Source organism: Erpetoichthys calabaricus, chromosome 9, assembly GCF_900747795.2.
Source record: "Erpetoichthys calabaricus chromosome 9, fErpCal1.3, whole genome shotgun sequence".
Classification (NCBI taxonomy): Eukaryota; Metazoa; Chordata; class Cladistia; order Polypteriformes; family Polypteridae; genus Erpetoichthys; species Erpetoichthys calabaricus.
Window position 1 is genome coordinate 108,467,967 of NC_041402.2, and position 20,354 is coordinate 108,488,320.

Consider the following 20,354-nt stretch of genomic DNA (forward strand, 5'->3'; position numbering starts at 1 on the left):
TCTCTGCAGGAACACTCTGGGAAACTCTAAAGGCCTTCTTAAGAGGACAGATTATTTCATATCTTTCCCACAGAAATAAATTAGAAACCAAGAAAGTGTCAGAGCTAAGAAGCGAAATTACTAGAATAGATGAAGAACAAGCCAGGCGTCCAAGTGAAGCTCTCCACAGGAAAAGGCAGGCCCTGCATACAGAACTTAACATCTTAACAACTAAAGAAACTGAACAACTTATTTATAAGTCTAGACATCATTACTATGAACACGGAGAAAAAGCTAATAAGCTTTTAACTCAACAAATTCACAAACAAGAAGTTCGCAATGCAATACCAGTAATCACCAACACGAATGGAGAAGAAATTATTGACCATAAAAATATAATGCACGCATTTAGAGATTATAATAAATCCTTATATTCTAGATGGATAGATAGATAGATAGATAGATAGATAGATAGATACTTTATTACTGAGCTCAAAGAAGACAACACACAATCTAATGCATTTCTGGATACATTACAGACACCACAAATAGATGCTTTAAGTGCTGAGGAACTGGAGAAACCTCTGACGCTAACAGAATTACTAGATGCTATAAAGTCACTTCAAAGCGGGAAATCAGCAGGCCCTGATGGTTACCCTGTAGAATTTTATAAGAAATTCTCCACTCAGCTAGCTTCCCTCTTATTGGCAACATTTACAGAAGCTAGAGACAACCAAATACTACCTCAAACATTTTGTCAAGCATTAATCACCCTCTTTCCTAAACAAAATAAGGACTTGTTACAATGTGCATCATACAGACCAATTTCACTCCTGAATAATGATGTTAAGATACTCTCAAAAATTCTAGCTAGAAGGATGGAGAAAGTGCTGCCCTCTGTAATATCACAGAATCAAACTGGATTTATTAAAGGCCGACACCTATCTTCCAATCTCCGACGCTTGTTTAATGTTATATATTCACCAGCAAAATCAAACACCCCAGAGATATTACTATCATTAGACGCAGAAAAAGCATTTGATATGATTGAATGGAACTACCTTTTCACTGCATTGGAGAAATTTGGGTTTGGCCCGAATATTTGTGCATGGATCAAACTACTGTATACCAATCCAGAAGCTTCAGTTTGTATTAACAACATTTGTTCAGACTACTTTAAGCTAGAACGTGTACCAGACAAGGATGTCCCTTGTCGCCACTGCCGTTTATCTGGTCTTAGAATTAATCTGAATAAAAGTATACTCTTTCCACTGAATTCACAAGCATATAATATTAGATTGGACACCCTACCTTTTATCATAGCAGATCGTTTAAATACCTAGGGGTAAATATCACAAGTAAACATAAAGCTCTTTATCAACAAAATTTTTCCGTCTGTATGGAAAAAATTAAGCAAGATTTGCATAGATGGTCAACCCTTCATCTCACTCTAGCCGGAAGAATTAACGTTGTTAAGATGAATATCCTTCCTAAACGTCTTTTTTTATTTCAAAACATTCCAATATATATCAATAAATCATTTTTTAAACAGTTAGATTCAACAATAACCTCATTCATTTGGAACTCAAAACACCCACGTATCCGACGAGCAACCCTACAAAGACCTCAGGCAGAAGGTGGCATGGCTTTACCTAATTTTCAGTTTTATTACTGAGCAGCAAAAATACAAGCCATAAAAACCTGGACACAAATATATGAACATACACAGGCTTGGTCCGCAATAGAAGTAAAATCCTGTAGTACTTCTTTATACTCCCTGCTCTGCTCTCCAATAAATGCAAGTTCTCGCAAATATATTAATAACCCAATTGTGCTTAACTCACTCAGAATATGGAACCAAATTAGAAAGCATTTTAAGATATAAAATCTTTTATCTGTGGCACCTCTGCAAGAGAACCACCTCTTTCAACCCTCGCAAACATATCCAGTTTTTAATACCTGGAAAAGTTTTGAGATTAAAATGCTCAGAGATCTTTATATAGACAACATATTTGCATCTTTTGAACAATTACTTTCAAAATTCAACCTCCCAGCTACACATTTCTTTCACTATCTTCAAATTAGAAATTTTGTTAAACAGAAATTGCCCGATTTTCCCCACCTCCTACCCTCCACAATGCTGGAAAAAATACTGCTCAATTTCGAGGAATTAAACTTCATTTCCGCATTATATAAAATCCTATTAGAGTCCCTGCCTTTCAAAGATCCAAGAGGACATTGGGAAGAAGATCTCTTAATCAATATATCAGAAAAGGAGTGGAAGGTAGCAAAGCAGAGAATTCACTCGAGCTCCATATGAGCAAAGCATAGAATTATTCAACTAAAAATTATATATCAAGCTCATCTGTCTTGCTTAAAACTGTCCAAAATGTTTCCAGGGCAAGATCCAACCTGCGAACGCTGCAACCAAGCTCCTGCCTCACTGGGTCACATGTTTTGGGCCTGCACCAAACTAACATCATTTTGGACCAAAATTTTTAAGTGCCTCTCAGACAGCCTTGGTGTCACAATTGCTCCTAACCCATTAACAGCTGTGTTCGGTGTTCTTCCAGACGGACTTGAAGTGGAGAAGAACAAACGGTGATTGCATTCACTACACTTTTGGCACCCAGACTTATTCTGTTAAATTGGAAGAATCCTAACTGTCCTCTGATAAGTCAGTGGGAAACCGATGTTTTATATTATTTGAAATTGGAAAAAATCAAATTCTCAGTTAGAGGATCTGTACAAATTTTTTTCAAAACTTGGCAGGATCTAATCAATATTATTTTAGAATAAGAGAAATAACTAATACCGCATTTAATTCCCCTCTCCATTTCTTATTTACCAATATATTTATTTCTCCCTTTCTTTTGTTTATTGTTGCCTTATTAAAAAGCCCTAAGCAATTCTCCTTTGGCTAAGCTCTCCTTCTCAGGGGTGAGGTTTGATTTGATCTATTTGTATGGAATCATTAATAAAAATTAATAAATAAATAAATAAAAAAAATTAATGTATAGAGCAGAGGTGAGCAACGTTGGCTCTGGAGGGCTACAGTAGCAGCAGGTCTTTGTTCCAACCCAATTGCTTACTGAGAAGTTGATTATTGATGCCAAGCCACTTATTGCTCAAGTGACTTTTTTTGCTTCATTTTAGTTGTCTTGCTTGTTAAGATTTTGAACCCTTAATTACATATCTTATTCCTAAACAGCTGTATTCCTTGTTTTTAATGTTTCCTTATTAGCAATACGATGCAAAAGACAAAGACCCCAGCAGTCCTCCAATCTCACTTGTTTCTATTTACACAGGTGTGTATTCATTGTGCATTGTTTGGTTTAGTAAAATACTTAGAAAACATGAAGGACTGAAAATGACTTGTCCGTTTTAGGCTTTAATTCGTTTTTAATGATATTATTAGAAAGGAAAAAAATATGATACAAGAATAACCTGCCTTTGCAAAGTTAAAACACTAACAAGCCATAAAATGAAACAGTTCCCTCCGTAATGTTTGGGACAAAGATACATCTTTCCTTGATTTACTCCTCTGCTTGACAGTTTAAAATTATAAATCAGGCAATTCAGGCATGTTTAAAGTACACATTGCAGACCTTAATTTAAGGGAAAATGCCCCCTTCCCCCATTTCAGGACACCATAATTATTTGGGACAACTGATATCACCGGTGTTTGTGATTACTCATGCATGTTTCATTTCTTCATTAGAGCAGGCATAAGATACATACAGTAGGTTTGCTTTTACCCTTTGGAATCTGTAATTGTCATTGTTCAACATGAGAACAAGAGTTTTGCAAGTGAAAGTCATTGGCATACAGGTACTGGCACACTTTTCTTCATTGATGTTGTAATAGTTATACAATAAATTCTGATGTGTATAGAAGCATCTTTTCTGCTCAAGTTCCAGTAAATGCCTCTAAACTCATTGGATAGTGCTTCATCCTACAATGAGATAATGATCCCAAACATACTGCTAAGGCAACACAGGAGATTTTCAAATGTAAAAAATGTAAAATTCTTGAATGGCCAAGCCAGTCACCCCGTTTAAATCCAATTAATCATGCTTTTCATGTGCTGAACAGAAAACATAAGGTGACAAGCCCCCAAAACAAGCAGGAGCTGAAGATGACTGTATTAGAGGCATGGCAGAGCAACACCAGAGAAGATACTCAGAACATGGTACAATCTATGAATCACAGACTTCAAGCAGTCATTGCATGCAAGGGAAATATGCAACAAAGTACTAAATAAGACTGATAACTACCATTTCTATGTCACAAAACATTATGGTGCCCTGAAGATGGGGACCACATATAAAAAGCATTGTAACTTCTACACTTTAATCACATATGAAGTATTTCATTTAAATTTTAAACTGTTGAGCAGAGGGGTAAATCAAGGAGAAATGTGGCCTTTGTACCAAAAATGAAGGAGGGCACAGTTAGATCTGTTATTGGTTTCTAATTAAGTAACTGGGTTGTAACAAAAACCTGCAGCCACTATGGCCCTCCAGGTCCAACATTGCTCAACCCTGGTATAAAGAAAATGGAAAATAATATCTGGAAGAGAGAAAGAAAAAAATAAGTGTTGGTGAAGTGAGTCAACAGAAACAAAATAAAAATAGCATTTAATAAAGAGAAGCAGGAACAAAGTAATAATGCAAATTAGTGAGTGGAGCATAGAAGAAGTACATGAGAATGAAGGACAGAAAGTTAAAATATATTTTTTACTTTAGATGTGTGTCAGAAACCTTAAGAGCAATCTATGTGGGTTACTTGCAATTTCAGTCTTAGAGTGTTTGAATAAAAACAACATCTACTGGCCATCATGTTCCAGTTACAAAATGTTGTGGTATAATTTTAACAATCCATTAAAGTTCCAGTACTTGGAGAATCTCTTCTTTTCTAGCTTCTGTATATAAAAGTCTGTCCGTCTGTCACACAATTACTTTTGAACTAATGGGGCTAGAACTTTGATCCTGGAATAACCAAGAGCTTATGACCTAATATGTTCTGGAACTTCAAAATATTTTAAGTAGTGGCAACCTGGTAGGCAGGAAGATTTATTGTAAGTTCCAGACCCTACAAGACCATCCATTTATAATTTACCAGGAAATGGTACATTTGTGTTCAAAATTCATAATCAGGTGTAAGTTCATTTGTAAACAATGAGCATGGTGTTTATTGTTTTTATGTTTACATCTAACTTCTTGTAGCATTTTATTTTAGAACTGTATAGCTGTGTGTTTTACCAGTATATTTAATTTCCACAAACTTCACAGGTACTGACTTCAAACTGGTAATTTCACAATGCAAAAACATAACTTGGTGGATGTAGCCTGTCAGTAACTAGTTCAGCAATCAAAGAGGACACAACAGGACTTGAATTTTTTTTTGGCAATCAGGAATGGAAAAATAGATCAGTTTAAGACTACAAATGATTGGTTTGCAAATTATGTGATGAAAACATTGAATACTTACCCATTCCTGCCGCAGTAGGAACACCACTTTGGACTACTACTTTCCGGGCTGTAAAAAAATAAATAAAAGAGTGTCTATTAAACAAAATCCCAGGAAATTAAAATGAATTAAAACTTGACATACTACTTTCACAAAAGACTGATGAAGCATAGACAGGGAAGGTCTACAGGATGGTACTGAGACTAGCTATGTTATATGGGCTGGAGACGGTGTATGTGCCCAAAAAAAGAAGTCTGACTGCATTATCGTACCATTGCTTGCATACTGAAGTGTCAGCATGGCACCATCAGATCTAAGCAGTAGCGTGGAGAGTCGCTCATGTACTGAAGAGTCTATAGCGGCAGGTGGAAGCTGCTGCTGCACTTTTAGTGGCATTACACATACAGGTATACTTTGTCAGCATGCCAGTATCGATGAAACACAGGAAGCTCTGCAGTCTACTTGTGATTTTACGCTGCATGAAGATAGGTAAATAACATTTGATGTGGCTTTTATACAAGCAACATATAAATGTTTTTAAATAAAGACCATCACAAAACAATCACAATCAGAACTTTGCACGATACCTTGGCGAGCTCAGCCTGCCTTGCTCATCCTCATCTGAGCTCACTTCTGTTATAGCAGAAATTTACTTGAAAATAGCAGTGTTAAATTGGGGGGAGCATGAACACGACAGAGAATAAAACTGAATTAAAAAAAAAAAACAAAAAAACGCTAACCTTTACAAGTACCATAAATTTTACACCAGCTGTTGGAGACTCAAATCAAATGTATGTTTTTATTGTATAATGGTAACAGTAAGAGCAGCTCACTACTGAAAATGTTATTTCTGGGAAGCAACCAGGATCGAACCCACAACCTCTTGATTATGAGTAAGCAGTTCTTACCACTGTATCACCAAATCAGTTGTGTCAATAATCTACCCTAACCTGATTTCTTTTTCTTTGTTTAGAATCTTGAATAAAAGCCTACTTGTTCCGTTATACATGTACCTTTTGTGAAAGTGTTTATTTGATATTTGGACTTCAGTCTTCACACATTATACACTTCATGTCAAAATTTTGTTGTTAGTACTAAAACATGAAAAAAATATTTGTTTTAGGTATGTATTCAACATTTCTTGCATTTCTCACATTTCCTGTCATCCTACACTTACATAGATTGTTGTAGGCACAGCACACATTTTAAATGCATGTGTTCCAAGTAAGAATATATTTACCCCTATACAACTCCAGGCACATCACACCAAGATAAACAAGGCTTGAGCCGGGAAAGTTTTTTGCTAGAGATGACCTCTGGTGGTGGGGGGGATGGGACAGCAGTCTGCATGCTGCTTGTGCTGATCGACACATTTACAAAACAAAAGACGGATGGTAGAGGTGCAAAGGGATTTAAGGTGGGTGGGGATTACGAGTTTTTTCGTAGGCTTCAGGGATTCTAGTGTTAACAACATTTAATTGCTTTGATGAAACAGTTTGAGTATAAGAAAAAAAAGTGCTGCAAATATCTCATAATTAATCTGCAGGTACAATACAGTGCTAGGACTAGTAAAATCTACAACGGAAAAGTTATACTTCCCTGTTATTGTAGCACAATTTCTAAATGCAAACCAGGTTGCAGTTCAGTTTTCAGCTTTGAGAGTCACCTCTGACCCTGATCATGTTACTTAAAATACCTGTACTTCAGCTGTTAAAAACATATGTAAGTAATTGTACTGTATCAGCACCACCCAAATATACAGTGAATCCAGAAAGTATTCACAGCCCATCACATTTTGTTATGTTACAGCCTTATTCCAAAATGGATTATTTAAATTAATTTTTTTCCTCAGAATTCTACACACAGCACCCCATAATGACAATCTGAAAAAAGTTTACTTGAGGTTTTTGCAAATTTATTAAAAATAAAAAAAATGAGAAAGCACATGTACATAAGTATTCACAGCCTTTGCCATGAAGCTCAAAATTGAGCTTAGGTGCATCCTGTTTCCCCTGATCATCCTTGAGATGTTTCTGCAGCTTAACTGGAGTCCACCTGTGGTAAATTCAGTTGATTGGACAGGATTTGGAAAGGCACACACCTGTCTATATAAGGTCCCACAGTTGACAGTTCATGTCAACAACAACAACATTTATTTATATAGCACATTTTCATACAAAAAGTAGCTCAAAGTGCTTTACATAATGAATGTCAAAGCACAAACCAAGCATGAAGTCAAAGGAATTGTCTGTAGACCTCCGAGACAGGATTGTCTCGAGGCACAAATCTGGGGAAGGTTACAGAAAAATTTGTGGCCTCCATCATCCGTAAGTGGAAGAAGTTCGAAACCACCAGGACTCTTCCTAGAGCTGGCCGGCCATCTAAACTGAGCGATCGGGAGAGAAGGGCCTTAGTCAGGGAGGTGACCAAGAACCCGATGGTCACTCTGTCAGAGCTCCAGAGGTCCTCTGTGGAGAGAGGAGAACCTTCCAGAAGGACAACCATCTCTGCAGCAATCCACCAATCAGGCCTGTATGGTAGAGTGGCCAGACGGAAGCCACACCTTTTTAAAAGGCACATGGCAGCCCACCTGGAGTTTGCAAAAAGGCACCTGAAGGACTCTTAGACCATGAGAAAGAACATTCTCTGGTCTGATGAGACAAAGATTGAACTCTTTGGTGTGAATGCCAGGCGTCACATTTGTAGGAAACCAGGCACCGCTCATCACCAGGCCAATACCATCCGTACAGTGAAGCATGGTGGTGGCAGGATCATGCTGTGGGGAAGTTTTTCAGTGGCAGGAACTGGGAGACTAGTCAGAATAAAGGGAAATATGACTGCTGCAATGTACAGAGACATCCTGGATAAAAACATACTCCAGAGCGCTCTTGACCTCAGACTGGGGCGACGGTTCATCTTTCAGCAGGACAACAACCCTAAGCACACAGCCAAGATATCAAAGGAGTGGCTTCAGGACAACTCTGTCAATGTCCTTGAGTGGCCCAGCCAGAGCCCAGACTTGAATCCGATTGAACATCTCTGGAGAGATCTTAAAATGGCTGTGCACCGACGCTTCCCATCCAACCTGATGGAGTTTGAGAAGTGCTTTCTGGATGCACTGTACAGCAAACATTAATAATAATAATACGACCACTAAGGTTTACATTTTTAAAACACTATTTCAAAGAAAATTCTACAGAGGGGACTCAGTAGGTCCAACGCAAGCTCTGCATAGTCATTAGTGACTTAAATGCTGTAAAATGACAAAAAATTCAAAAGGTGAATTAATATGTCAATTAGGAGTGTAGCAAAAGCATCTTACATTCATATTTTTCTGTCTAATCTGTGCCATTGTGTGTTCTGTGCTTAGCAGTGATTCAACAGCAATATTGGAGAAGCTAAATGATTATTTCTATAAAAATATATTTTACATTCACTTTGGTGATAAAGTTTTTATTTCATATTTAAATAACAAATTGTGCTTCATATAATCAAGTATAGTAACCAGCAGGGGCCTACATGTAATTTTATGCATGTTGCTGATGGAGCAATAAATTAAAATTGAACATATATTGTATCTCCTTTAAATTGTAAAAACAATTTTATAGTAAGGAGAGGTATTAATGAAAAGTAAATGTCATGTGCATCTATTTCAAAAGTAAAGCTGATTATTTTTTTCAAAAGAAAATTTACAAATCGAGTGATTGTTTACATATTTTGTAACAAAATGTAAGTTATTAAACCTCCAGCTTTTCTTAATAACAGAATTAATCCAACAGTTACTAACACATATAAAACACCTAATCAGAGACTGCACAATATTTAAAAAGAATATCTAATCGCAGCACAATCTTCACAATATACACATTGTGAAAAATCTCACATCAGAGCTATATGACACTGGCACAGAAGAAACTAGCAGTATTATTCAATACACACTTTGTGAACCAGTGGTCAAGCAGTTTGTTCAGGGACACTGACTCTGCATCTTTTTATAGAAGATCAGGGCTAGATGTGGGCTGTTACGCACAGATTTGATATTCATGGGGATGTGATTTTTTTCTTTTAATAAGCTTTGTTCCATTCTTTGACATGGCATACTGGCATCCCTCACTCTGACCTTGAAGGGGATCCCCAACCATTCCAAACCTGTCTGACCTAATGTACTTATATCACAATGACCTGAACTACAAAGGGAACCCAAGTGCTTGTTTAAAAAATTGTACAAAATTTGCAATGCATCAGGAAGAGGATGGAGAAGCCAACAACAACAGAGTACTGCCACAATTAGTGCTTTTTCCTGCCTTTAACAGTCTGCCTGGTGCAGGCAGAATATATTTTGTAAAATTACTCACCATAATAAGTCTGCTAAACCTACTCACAAGGTGGCCTTAGTTTGTATTCAACCTTTATCTTCTCCGACTCCAAGAAGCACACTACAACTGCAGTAAGTCTTAGTCTAGGTCTTCTGCAGAGGAGTCCACATCTCTGGAGAAGGGTATTGCTACAGCCAAGAGCCAAATGTCAAGTAGGAAGGGCAATGTCGATTGGGAAGAACTACAGTGTTGAGTAGGAGGGGTTTATGGCCTGTTAACATCTGATTGGTCATGAAGTAAAATGAAAATGAAATTTCTTGTTATTGCACACGCTGCCTGACACAGCGCAGAACTGCTGGCTTGAAATCCCAGCCCAGGATTCATCTGAGCAAAGAGTGCTAAAATAAAACATTTGTTGTGGGTTTTTTTGGATTTATTCTTAGATGATGTATTGATTCATGTGTAAAAAGTAGAATGAGACCAAGGGCCTAATGTATAATGTCATGCATAGAATTCACACTAAAACATGGTGTACGGACAAAAGTGGAAATGTGCATACACACAAAAAATTCCAGATGCATATATCTGTGTGAACGCCATGTTCCATAGACTTCACAAATCCCAACAAACATTAAATGTAATGCACGTGCACATGCCTACAACCCCACCCTGACTCCTCCCAGAATTTCACATATTTTAATATGCAAATTTATATAAATATCACCTTCTGTTCAGGGTTTGGTTAAAAGACAATGGCAAAAGCATGACTAATATAATTACTGTACATCAAATGTGAAGTGGAAGCAAGAAAATACAATTTGTTGACTTTAGCAGAGGTATAAACAACAAAAGGAAGTTGACTGAGTATTACAGAGTGGTGGAGACCCTGGAAAGTTCAACTTCAGAAAGTCGCACAGTGCCCGAAATAAAAAAAGAAATGGTCAGATATCAAAGTCACTGTGAAAAGTGTCATACAGAAGCGTATTAGAGTACAGAGAAAAGAAAAAAAATGGGGACACCGTGAAGAAAAAAAATGTTGAAATGTCATCTTTATTCTCAAAATTTCCACTTTAATCTCATCATTTATTTTGTCATTAAAGTAGTACATCGTAAACCTCATCTTAAAATCAATGTTTAATTTACTAGAGTTTTTTAGATCCCATCTTAACTAAACTAGCATGTTAAGTGCTTCGTATTCTATGTGTTCTATGTGTGTGAATCACTACGTGCTTCTTAAATGGGCTTTCTCTTACTCCGATAGGTGCATGCAGGCACTGATCTCCACACAATATGTTACATTCATGATTTTACAGTTCTCTGAACAATTTAAATACTAAGATGTGTACCTGATATTTTCATGATGAAATGTGTTAAAGTACAGTATGTACAGTATTAAACATGGTGCAGTGGTAGCGATGAGCTGGTGCCCCGTCTAGGGATTGTTCCTGCCTCCCGCAAGATGCTTGCTGGAACATGCTGTGGAAGTTCAGATACCGTATACAGACAGACACAAATTGTCCAAAACACACACGTTTAATAAAGTTTTCTTCTACTGCAAAACCACACAACGCTCAAACCAGCAACAATATGCTCTCAATCCCTTCCTTTCTCATTTTTCAACTCTGTCGCCTCCACTCCTCTACTCACAAGCTCTGTCTTCTTCCTCCCGACTCCGGCTCCTGGAATGGAGTGAGGCGGCCTCTTTATAGTGCCCCGGATGTGCTCCAGGTGCTCCATGACGATCTTCCGGCAGCACTTCCCAGTGTGGCGGAAGTGCTGCAATCCTAAGCTCTGTAGCGATCTTCCCGGCGTCTCTTGGTGGTGGCCAAGGGCTCCAACAGGGTTTAGCCTCCAAGCTCTGCTCCTGTAGCCCCCAGGTGACCCAGGGTGGGTGCCCTCTTATGGCCTGGGGGAGGTATGGTCTCTTTTCCAGTCCTTTCCGGCATCACGGCTGGTTAGGGTCTCAAGCCATCTGTCACAATGAGCAACCCTAAATGAAATAATTTATTGTAGCAGTACTGTCTCTTTGAAATGTAACAAACCCTAAATTCCTGTCCTTCCTTTTCTTTCTCCATGTAACCAATCGCCACACAATAAACTGAATAATAAATGTCAAAGCAGCTGTAAGCTTAGAATGCTGATTCTTCAAAACTTTGTAGGAACATTGAAAAAATCTTCATAATACGTTTATTCCATCCATCTATCCATCCAGAGTTGCAGCAGTCCTAGCAAGCATACAACGCAAGCCAGGACCAATCCCTGGATGGTGCTCTAGCTCATCGCTACCACTGCGCTACCATGCCCAAACATGTTTAATTATTAACAGTACACATTATTGAAATAAAGTAAAAAATGTACCTGTATAATGGAACATCCATACTTTAATGCATTTCATCTTAAATATGATATCAACTATACATCCTGGTATTCTAACAGCACGGAGCTCCAAGAGGACAGCTCTTGAAAAGCTAAACCAGTCGTCATCATCTGTAAATACATGCTCTCTTCTATTGAATTGAATTCAATTCCTTTTGTTGTTATTGTATGGTACAATGAGATTTAATATGCAGATCCTCCATAAACTTATTTTCCTTTAAAATAAATAATAATACAATAAAAAACAATGAAAAATATACAATATGAAAGCATAAGTACAATATACATATCGTATAGTGCAGATAGTGCAAATGGTTCATGAAGTGACTCAGGTTGTGCAGTATTACAGCTGTAGTGCAAGTTTACAGTCAGGTAACTGTAAATTGTAAATCCATGTAAAAACACTTCTACCGGGAGCACTTGATGGACTGGACACATAAAACTGGGCGTAAGGAACATTTTTGTGCAAACACACCATTTATACATGAGGCCCCAGATGTTTTGGCCACTTGGCAGCTCAGGCTGCAAGTGTAAATTGTTCAAGTAATTTAAAAACTGTACCCCTTTAATGGGAAGGATGGCCTATATTTCAGCTGTCAGCTTATGAATCCAAAGAATGGTCTGCATCTTCAAGCCGGAAACCAAAGCAGTAGTATACGGAGATGTAGACTGCTGACACATATCAGGACTACTGGATATTCCAATAACGTGACATACTGGGGACATAAATGATGCTATGAATGGGTAGGTGAGGCAATCCAAACAGTAAGCGATAAGAATAGGAATGCAAATGTCACTGCATTTTTTAGGGAAGATCAGTGATGGTCTAAAATGAAGATTAAAAATGCTGAGAGTGAAATGAAGAATAGAAAGTGAGATGGTAAAATGAAGAGAAAGTGAAGACATGAAATGAACACTAAAGTTGGAAGCATGGAATAAGGAAAATGTGACGGCCTGAAAGTGACATTAAAAATGTAGAATGTGAAGTGAAGAAATCACATTTAAAATCCAGATTGTGAAATGAAAACCAAAAAGTGATGGACCAAGTGATGGATGAAGCAAACATAGTGCTCTGGGATGGCAGGTGGCTGCAATCACGTTGTGCCAGACAGACCGCTGTTGGGGGTTTTGATTGTATGAATTTAAAAAATAAAATTTGAGCTTGTGAACTTGACACTAGAGCATGCACTTGAAATCATCATTAAAAGTTGACTGAAACATGCAATGGAGATTGAAAAAACTCTCATCATGAAGTGAAGTTTAAAAAATGACAGCATAAAATCAACATGCCCTTAGGCTGATTGTTCTTGGTCTAGGTCTGTGTTTTGGGAACATGGCTTAACTCTTCTACCAGCGTATCTTGTCAATTCTGTTTAGATCATATATTTAAATAGTATATTTTCCCTATTACTGTATATGAAGCATAAGCTATGATAACTTCAGGCTATTCTTGACCAACTTTTATTTTTGACAACTTTGTGACAAACTTTTATTTTGAAAACCTCCCCTCCCACTGATTCTGCTCCTGGCTGCTGAGATATATACTTGCAGCTCTGGGGCACACAACAGCGATAAACAACGGAAGTTAGTTTTGTTACAGGGTCGCCCACAATGTACTTTTCTTTAATGGGTGTACCTTATGAGGCTGCCGATTAAGGGTATTTTGTCCAATGTGCCCTTTGAATGGACAACAGATTGTGATGCCTCATTCAACCACCTGAAAGATGCACTCTCCTCTTCTTCTGTAGTAACTTTGCCCAATTTTAATGTGCCTTTCAGAAATTATACAGATGCCTCTAATGTGACAGTTGGTGCAGTGCTAGCACAAGAAAAAGAGAGACTGGAACATTTATTGGCATAGGTCTACATTTGACTGAACTGCGAGTGGTGGTATGGGCAGTTTGTGAATTTCGACATTATGACATGCATCATTCACCATCATTACTGTCCACCGTCCTCTATTGGGCCATTGAATCTTGGCCATTGATAGTGACATTACTGGTAGGGGAGGGAGGTGGATTTTAGAGCTAGATCTACTCCATTGGATAATTGAACACAGATGTTTGCAATGTTACATTAATGCTGATGCTATCTCCCAGAGGCCTGAAATGATCTGTTCTGATTACACCAAAGCCAGTGCCAAAGAAACCACAGTAGGGATTAATACTGTAGACACAAGACCAGCAGAGTAAGGTGCTGACTGCTCTACATTGGACATGATTTCCAAAGGAGTAACTGTTGAGACTGATGACAGTGACCCCAAGAGCCTGCTTTCTACATTTATGCTGTGCCCTGATGCCTCCGATATTAAGCCCTTGCAGCAGGCTAACCCAGATATTAAAACCATGTTAAACTTGGTGGGGTGAAAAGAAGTCCTCCATGTGGAAGACTGACAGAAGCCTCTTCGTGTTTGAGGAAACTTTAGACTGAATTTACCAGTCTATCAAGGTTTGTTGTGTTGCACAATTACTTCTTTTCTCACTGGGGAACAACTCACTCAGATTGATGTTTCTTCTTCTCTCATACCAGATATGCTATTACAACTACACAGTTGCCCAGCCTCAGCCCATTTTTCATCCAAGTGTGTCTGGGAATGTGCAAGACAAACCTATTACTGGTCCTATATGTTTAATGACATTTGAAATTGGTGTGAGCAACGTAAAGCTTGCCAGATTACTCATACCAGCAAATCAAGTTCCTATGGAGAGAGCTCAGTCAACTCATCCCTTTTTGAGGGTGGCTGCTGAAATTTTGGAACTTCCAGTCACAACAAAAGGTCATCACTACATGGTGGTAGTAGACTATTTTACGAAGTTTGTCATCTTGTATGCTTTACCTAAACAAAGTGCACAGACAGTTGCAAAGTATCTGTTTGAAGGCTACATCTTGGTACATGGTATGCCAGAGTGTGTACACTGTTACCAGGGCCAGCAATCTGAAGAGGAAGTGATTCAGAGCCTATGGCATCGGCTTGGAATCAGAAAGACCCACACCACCCTTATCATCCAAAGTTAGATGGACTGGTTGAGTGCTTTAATAGGACCATAACTGATCAGTTAGCTAATGGCTATGGAGGTGAGTGGGATGATTATTTCAAACATGTGGCCTTTGCCTTCAATACCTCACCGCATGCCAGTACATGCTTCTCTCCCTTCTTCCTCACTCATGGGCATGAGGCAAGGGTTCCTGGTGACATGTTGATACCTGCCTCAATTGTACAGTCAGGGTTGTATCACATAAAGAGTAGGCCACTGCATTAGCAAAATAATTAGAAACTGCCTTCTGTCATGCCCAAATGAGGATCACAAAAGCTCAGGAGTGACAAAAACTACCATGATACAGGGGTTCATCACCAGCCTTATAGGGTAGGCACCATGGTGTGACTCAGAAACCCCGTGAAGAGCTGCATGAAACTGGCACACCATTGGAAAGGACTTTATCAGGTCACACAGGTAAAGGACTCGGGTGGAGAACCAGGATTACTTTATCATGTTGCCAATCCAATGGATCTTGAGGAAAGGGAGCAGATGGTACATTGTGATAGGTTAAAACCTTACACATTTCCAATGTATCAAACAGGTCAACAATGGGCAACAGCTGACCTTACTTTATCTCAGGCAGCGTCTCTAAGAACATTGTCAGGTGAAGACTCGCTGAAGAACTGCACTGGTCAGAAGGGCTGGCTATACCTGTACAGACCAGAAGTAGGACTGGGTGGACTGTGATGCCTCCTGTCTATGTTAAAGACTTTGTTCAGTTCTAAAATGGTTGTTGCTAGTATGGGTTTTTTTTTTCCAAAATGATTCAATTTTTTGTTTTGAGAAAAAAATGCATTTCTACCTGATAGCTATTAGTATCAATCTATTTTGTTCAACAAATATTAATTTGTTGTTAAATTTAGACGTTTATTCTGGAAGGGGGGATGTATATGCAACAGGGCTACCCCACAATGTACTTTTCTTTAATGTGTTTACCTTATGAGGCTGTAGCGAGCTCCCCTTGTCATTGGATGAGGAGCCCGTCACACACATAAAAAATCGCCTACTCTTAGGAAAAAAAAATAATTCTATTAAGAACAGAAAACGATAGAACCTAAGCCTCAATTTGGTGACCCCAGACGGAATCGTATTGTGTGAAATTATATCAAGGAAATAATCACCCTTACAATTCTTTAACCAATCAAAAAATATATATTATAACTCAAACAACAATAAACCCCCTTTAAACAATCCTTACAAACTCTATAAACTATACAAACACCTTAAACACTCTTAATATATTTCCCAGAATATGGCAAAGAAAGAAAGAAAGAAAGAGAAAGAGAAAGAAAGAAAATATTTTATTTCTAAACAACCCACATATATTCACATTTACTTAAACCTAAATTTCATTTATATATAAATCACAATTAGACGCACCCACACAATCCCCACACGCACCCCAGTCTCTTTTGAGATTAAATTAGTTTTTAAAGTTTTCCTTTAAAAGTTTTCCTTTTTCACACGACCTGGGAAGACTGCCGTGAATCTAGCGACCAATCCTGCGGTGTGCCACTGACAAGTTTACTGAACTTATAAAAAGAAGCAAATCTCACCAGCTTGTTGACAGTCCATTTGATGAAGTCTGAGATCCGTCTCGGCGCTAGCGTTTGTCAATGGCCGACACCCGCACCATACCATCCAAGTAAAAGCTGTGAGCTCCGAAAGTCCTCTTAGGTCCAATGGCACTCCTACACGTGCACCCAACAGTTCTTATTCCGGAGTCTTACTAGCTGGCTTTACTGCTTGCTTCTCCTCATACGCCTTCCCCACTCCTTGTTGAAACAGACTTTTTTTTTTCTTTTCCCCTCCTTTTCCTTTTAAAGCCAGTTTCCCTTACGTCACACCACGATACGTTTTGCAAGGACCCCCAGGCGTAGATTGGCCCCCAACTCCCCTTAAAGAGATATCCCAAATTAAATTATTCCTTAGGACATACACTAAAAGAAAGCCAGAGGCAGAAAAAGATAAAAGCACACAAAATTCAATATGTGACAACCGTTACAAGGCTACCTATTGAGAGTATTTTCTCCCCTTGGGAATGCTATAGAAAAAATGAGTGTGATCTGTTTTGTCCCAGGGCGCATGTAATGGCATTTTTAGTAGATGTGAACAAACTGGCAATAAACTCAGAGTACTCTCCATACCAGCCTGGTGTGCTTCATTACTTTATTAACGACCAATTCTAAGACAACACATGGAAAGCTTGGTTACACTACGATCAGATCAACACAGGATCATCTGGAGGTGACAGTACACAGCAACTGACCCAAATTGTTTTCTTTCATTCTGCATAAAAACATGAGATAACATTTATTCTTGGCTATCATACAAACATCATGGGGAAGTAACATTGAAAATACAATTTTTAAATTGCATTTTTAATTCTTGTAATTTTTTAAATTACCAGTTTCTGCGACTAGCAAACAATGAATTAACTCCAACAAGTTTAGCGGCTAGGGCACCTAAGTCACTTAATATTAAGGCAAAGTCATCAAAAAAGTTAAGCTTGGGAATAACAGGTCAGAGGCCAAAGGAATGGAAGGTCAGAATAAATACTGAAATGCTTGTAACAGATGCATGCTTAACAGAGACTTTACATATCAGCTTATATGAATGGCATTTAGTGTTAGAAAACCCAATCAGTCAACATGTACAAATAGCTGAAGGAAAGGCCATATGTAAACTCCACATACTAAAAGTCACACCTGTTCTAGTTAGTACTGAACAGTTTAATGGGGAAATTGGAGGGAAGGTATGGGTGTTAACTCCGGGGCAAAAGCCTAGGGCAGGGGAAATAATAGCTGCAGGGCCAGGAGACACTAAAATAGTCTTTTAACAGGCTCTCAGCTGCCCCTCTGCTTTCCCTTACCCAGATTATCCTTGCGTGTGGAGTAACCAGGGTAGATGGTTTATGGATCGGATGGAGCTGATGCAACCCTGACACTAAAGTCTTTTGGGCTGCTGATAAGCCAGGAGCAGAAAAAATATGTGACACTGAACTAAGAACTGTACCAGGCAACTACAAGAAAAGACATATATGGCTCTGTCTGAAATTGGAATTCCCTGATGTTACGATTTATGAAGACACTGAAATAACTGTAACTATACATAATAATGTATCTGTTTGGTTGGGTATAATGAATTGTAAACCTGATTCTAATAGATAATCATGTTGGACTATTGAAAGGGGACAACAGCTGACTGCAGTGTCTACACCTGAAAATGATGTAATATTATATGTGTTTAAAATGGATACAACAACAAATATAAAGGTACCAGTAATGTTGTGGATTCATAAGACTACAAGAGGGAAAGGTTATTCATTTGAAACAATGCTACTTAGGCAAATGAAAGGCTGTAAAAAAGTTAGAATAGCACACAAATTACTCACTGTAGCACTTAATATTAATATTAGTGCATTTAATATAAAACCTTGTTGTTTTCCAAGAGGAGAGAATATGGTACTATAGTACAGATCGCAAAAACATAGCACCCGTATAGCCCCTTCATGATGTAGAAGTAAAACGAAGGCCAAAGCGAGACCTTTGGGGAGCCATAGGAACTGGTTTAGCAATAGGAGGTTTAGGCCTAGGGTCTCTTAATACTGCTGATATAGCAGAACTATACAAGAAAATATCACCTATTGGTGTAAAGAAAGTAAATAGTTTGCAAACTTTGGCTCTTTGGGGGCATATTTGGCAGACAAACATTTACAGGATTTGCTTTTATGGAAAATCCATAATGGGTGGTTAAATGAGTCTCTATGGACTGATTTGAAAGGCCAATGGGATATAGATGTAGAATCAGCTTCTTATTTAAAACAGATTATAGCTATGCATCACTATTTAAACTTTACGATGGACTAGAGATTCAAAGACCCCCAACACTAGAAAAGCATATTAAAATTACCAGCAAACTGGTGGTTGCAGCCAATGATCAATGTGTCAAGCTGTATTTCACGTGGGAACCACTACTGAAGACAATAATGTTTGGTGTCCATTCCATGTTCTGCCTGTTTTTAGTAGGGGTGAACATGGTGGGCACCTACAGTAGACAGAAAATGGATAGACATGAACAATAATACTGTAGAACTTACTTTTTGCTATAAGTGGCAAGAAGGGTTAGTATGTCAAAGGGTGGGCACATTGCCACACCCCTATTTGCATGCTTTAGATGGAGACTGTTATTGGTGACAAGTAGCAGTAAACTCCACTGAAGCATTTCAAACTGATGCTACCTCTACATGTGCTGTTACCATACATAACATAACTTGGAGTGATGGTACCCACTACAAGGGCCCAGAGGTATTCTGTTGCACCAATGTTACTACTGTATGAGATGACTATTATGGACGAACTTATGCTTTGACTACACAGGAGGATATACATTGGGAAGCAGAAGCTAACCCAGCCCTCCATTTTCAATTTCCCTTCGAGAAAGAATTACCTAAACATAAAGCGATATTAGAGCATGCTAAACAATATGTATATCTTTTTAATGTAACGTTACAAAATGCTAGGGACCTATTAGTAAGACTCAAAACTGATGAAAGGAAAGTAATTGCCTCTGCAGAAGAATTTAAGGAAATCTCCACACATCACTGGTGGGATTTTTTCACTAAGTGGTCACCATCTAGTAACACTGTGTTAAATGTAATTTTCCATCCAATTGTATTGTCAAACATCATTGTTATCATTTTCACTGTAGTAAATATTTATTTTCACTTGCACATTAGATGAATGAAACCAGAGTTACACCCCATGTCTCTCCAAACATTCTTTAGAAACTGTCTACACCAGGGGTGGGCAATTATTTTTCCAAAGGGGCCACATGAGAAATTGGAACGGTTTTAGAGGGCCAGAATATATATAATATACTTAATACTGTATATACTTAATATCTATAATATTCTTAATTAATTTCCAATATATATGATATCCCACTATAAGAAACAGTAAATGAAACATTACAATGAGAAAATGTGGATGATAGAATTATATATAAAGAGAACCAACATCTTCTGAGCATGTCTCCTCAAGTGTGGGAAGATTTCCTCTTTGAGAGAGGAATAAAACTCTACCAGTGATACTGACTTAAAATGCTCTGCCAGTAGATTATCAGACTGCAGATCAATGAGTTCAAGCTGGACATCACTGAGTGCATTATCCAC

General features: G+C 38.2%; 1 protein-coding gene across 1 annotated transcript in view; it reads right to left on the reverse strand.

The window, feature by feature from the left end:
• lrp3 (low density lipoprotein receptor-related protein 3) overlaps window positions 1-16,951 on the reverse strand; it is a 93,689-nt gene extending 76,738 nt beyond the window's left edge. Inside the window, 2 exon segments of the mRNA XM_028810061.2 lie at window positions 5,473-5,520; window positions 16,738-16,951. Coding sequence (XP_028665894.2) covers window positions 5,473-5,520; window positions 16,738-16,822 — 133 coding nt within the window. The 5' untranslated portion in view covers window positions 16,823-16,951.
• Window positions 16,952-20,354: the final 3,403 nt, after the last annotated feature.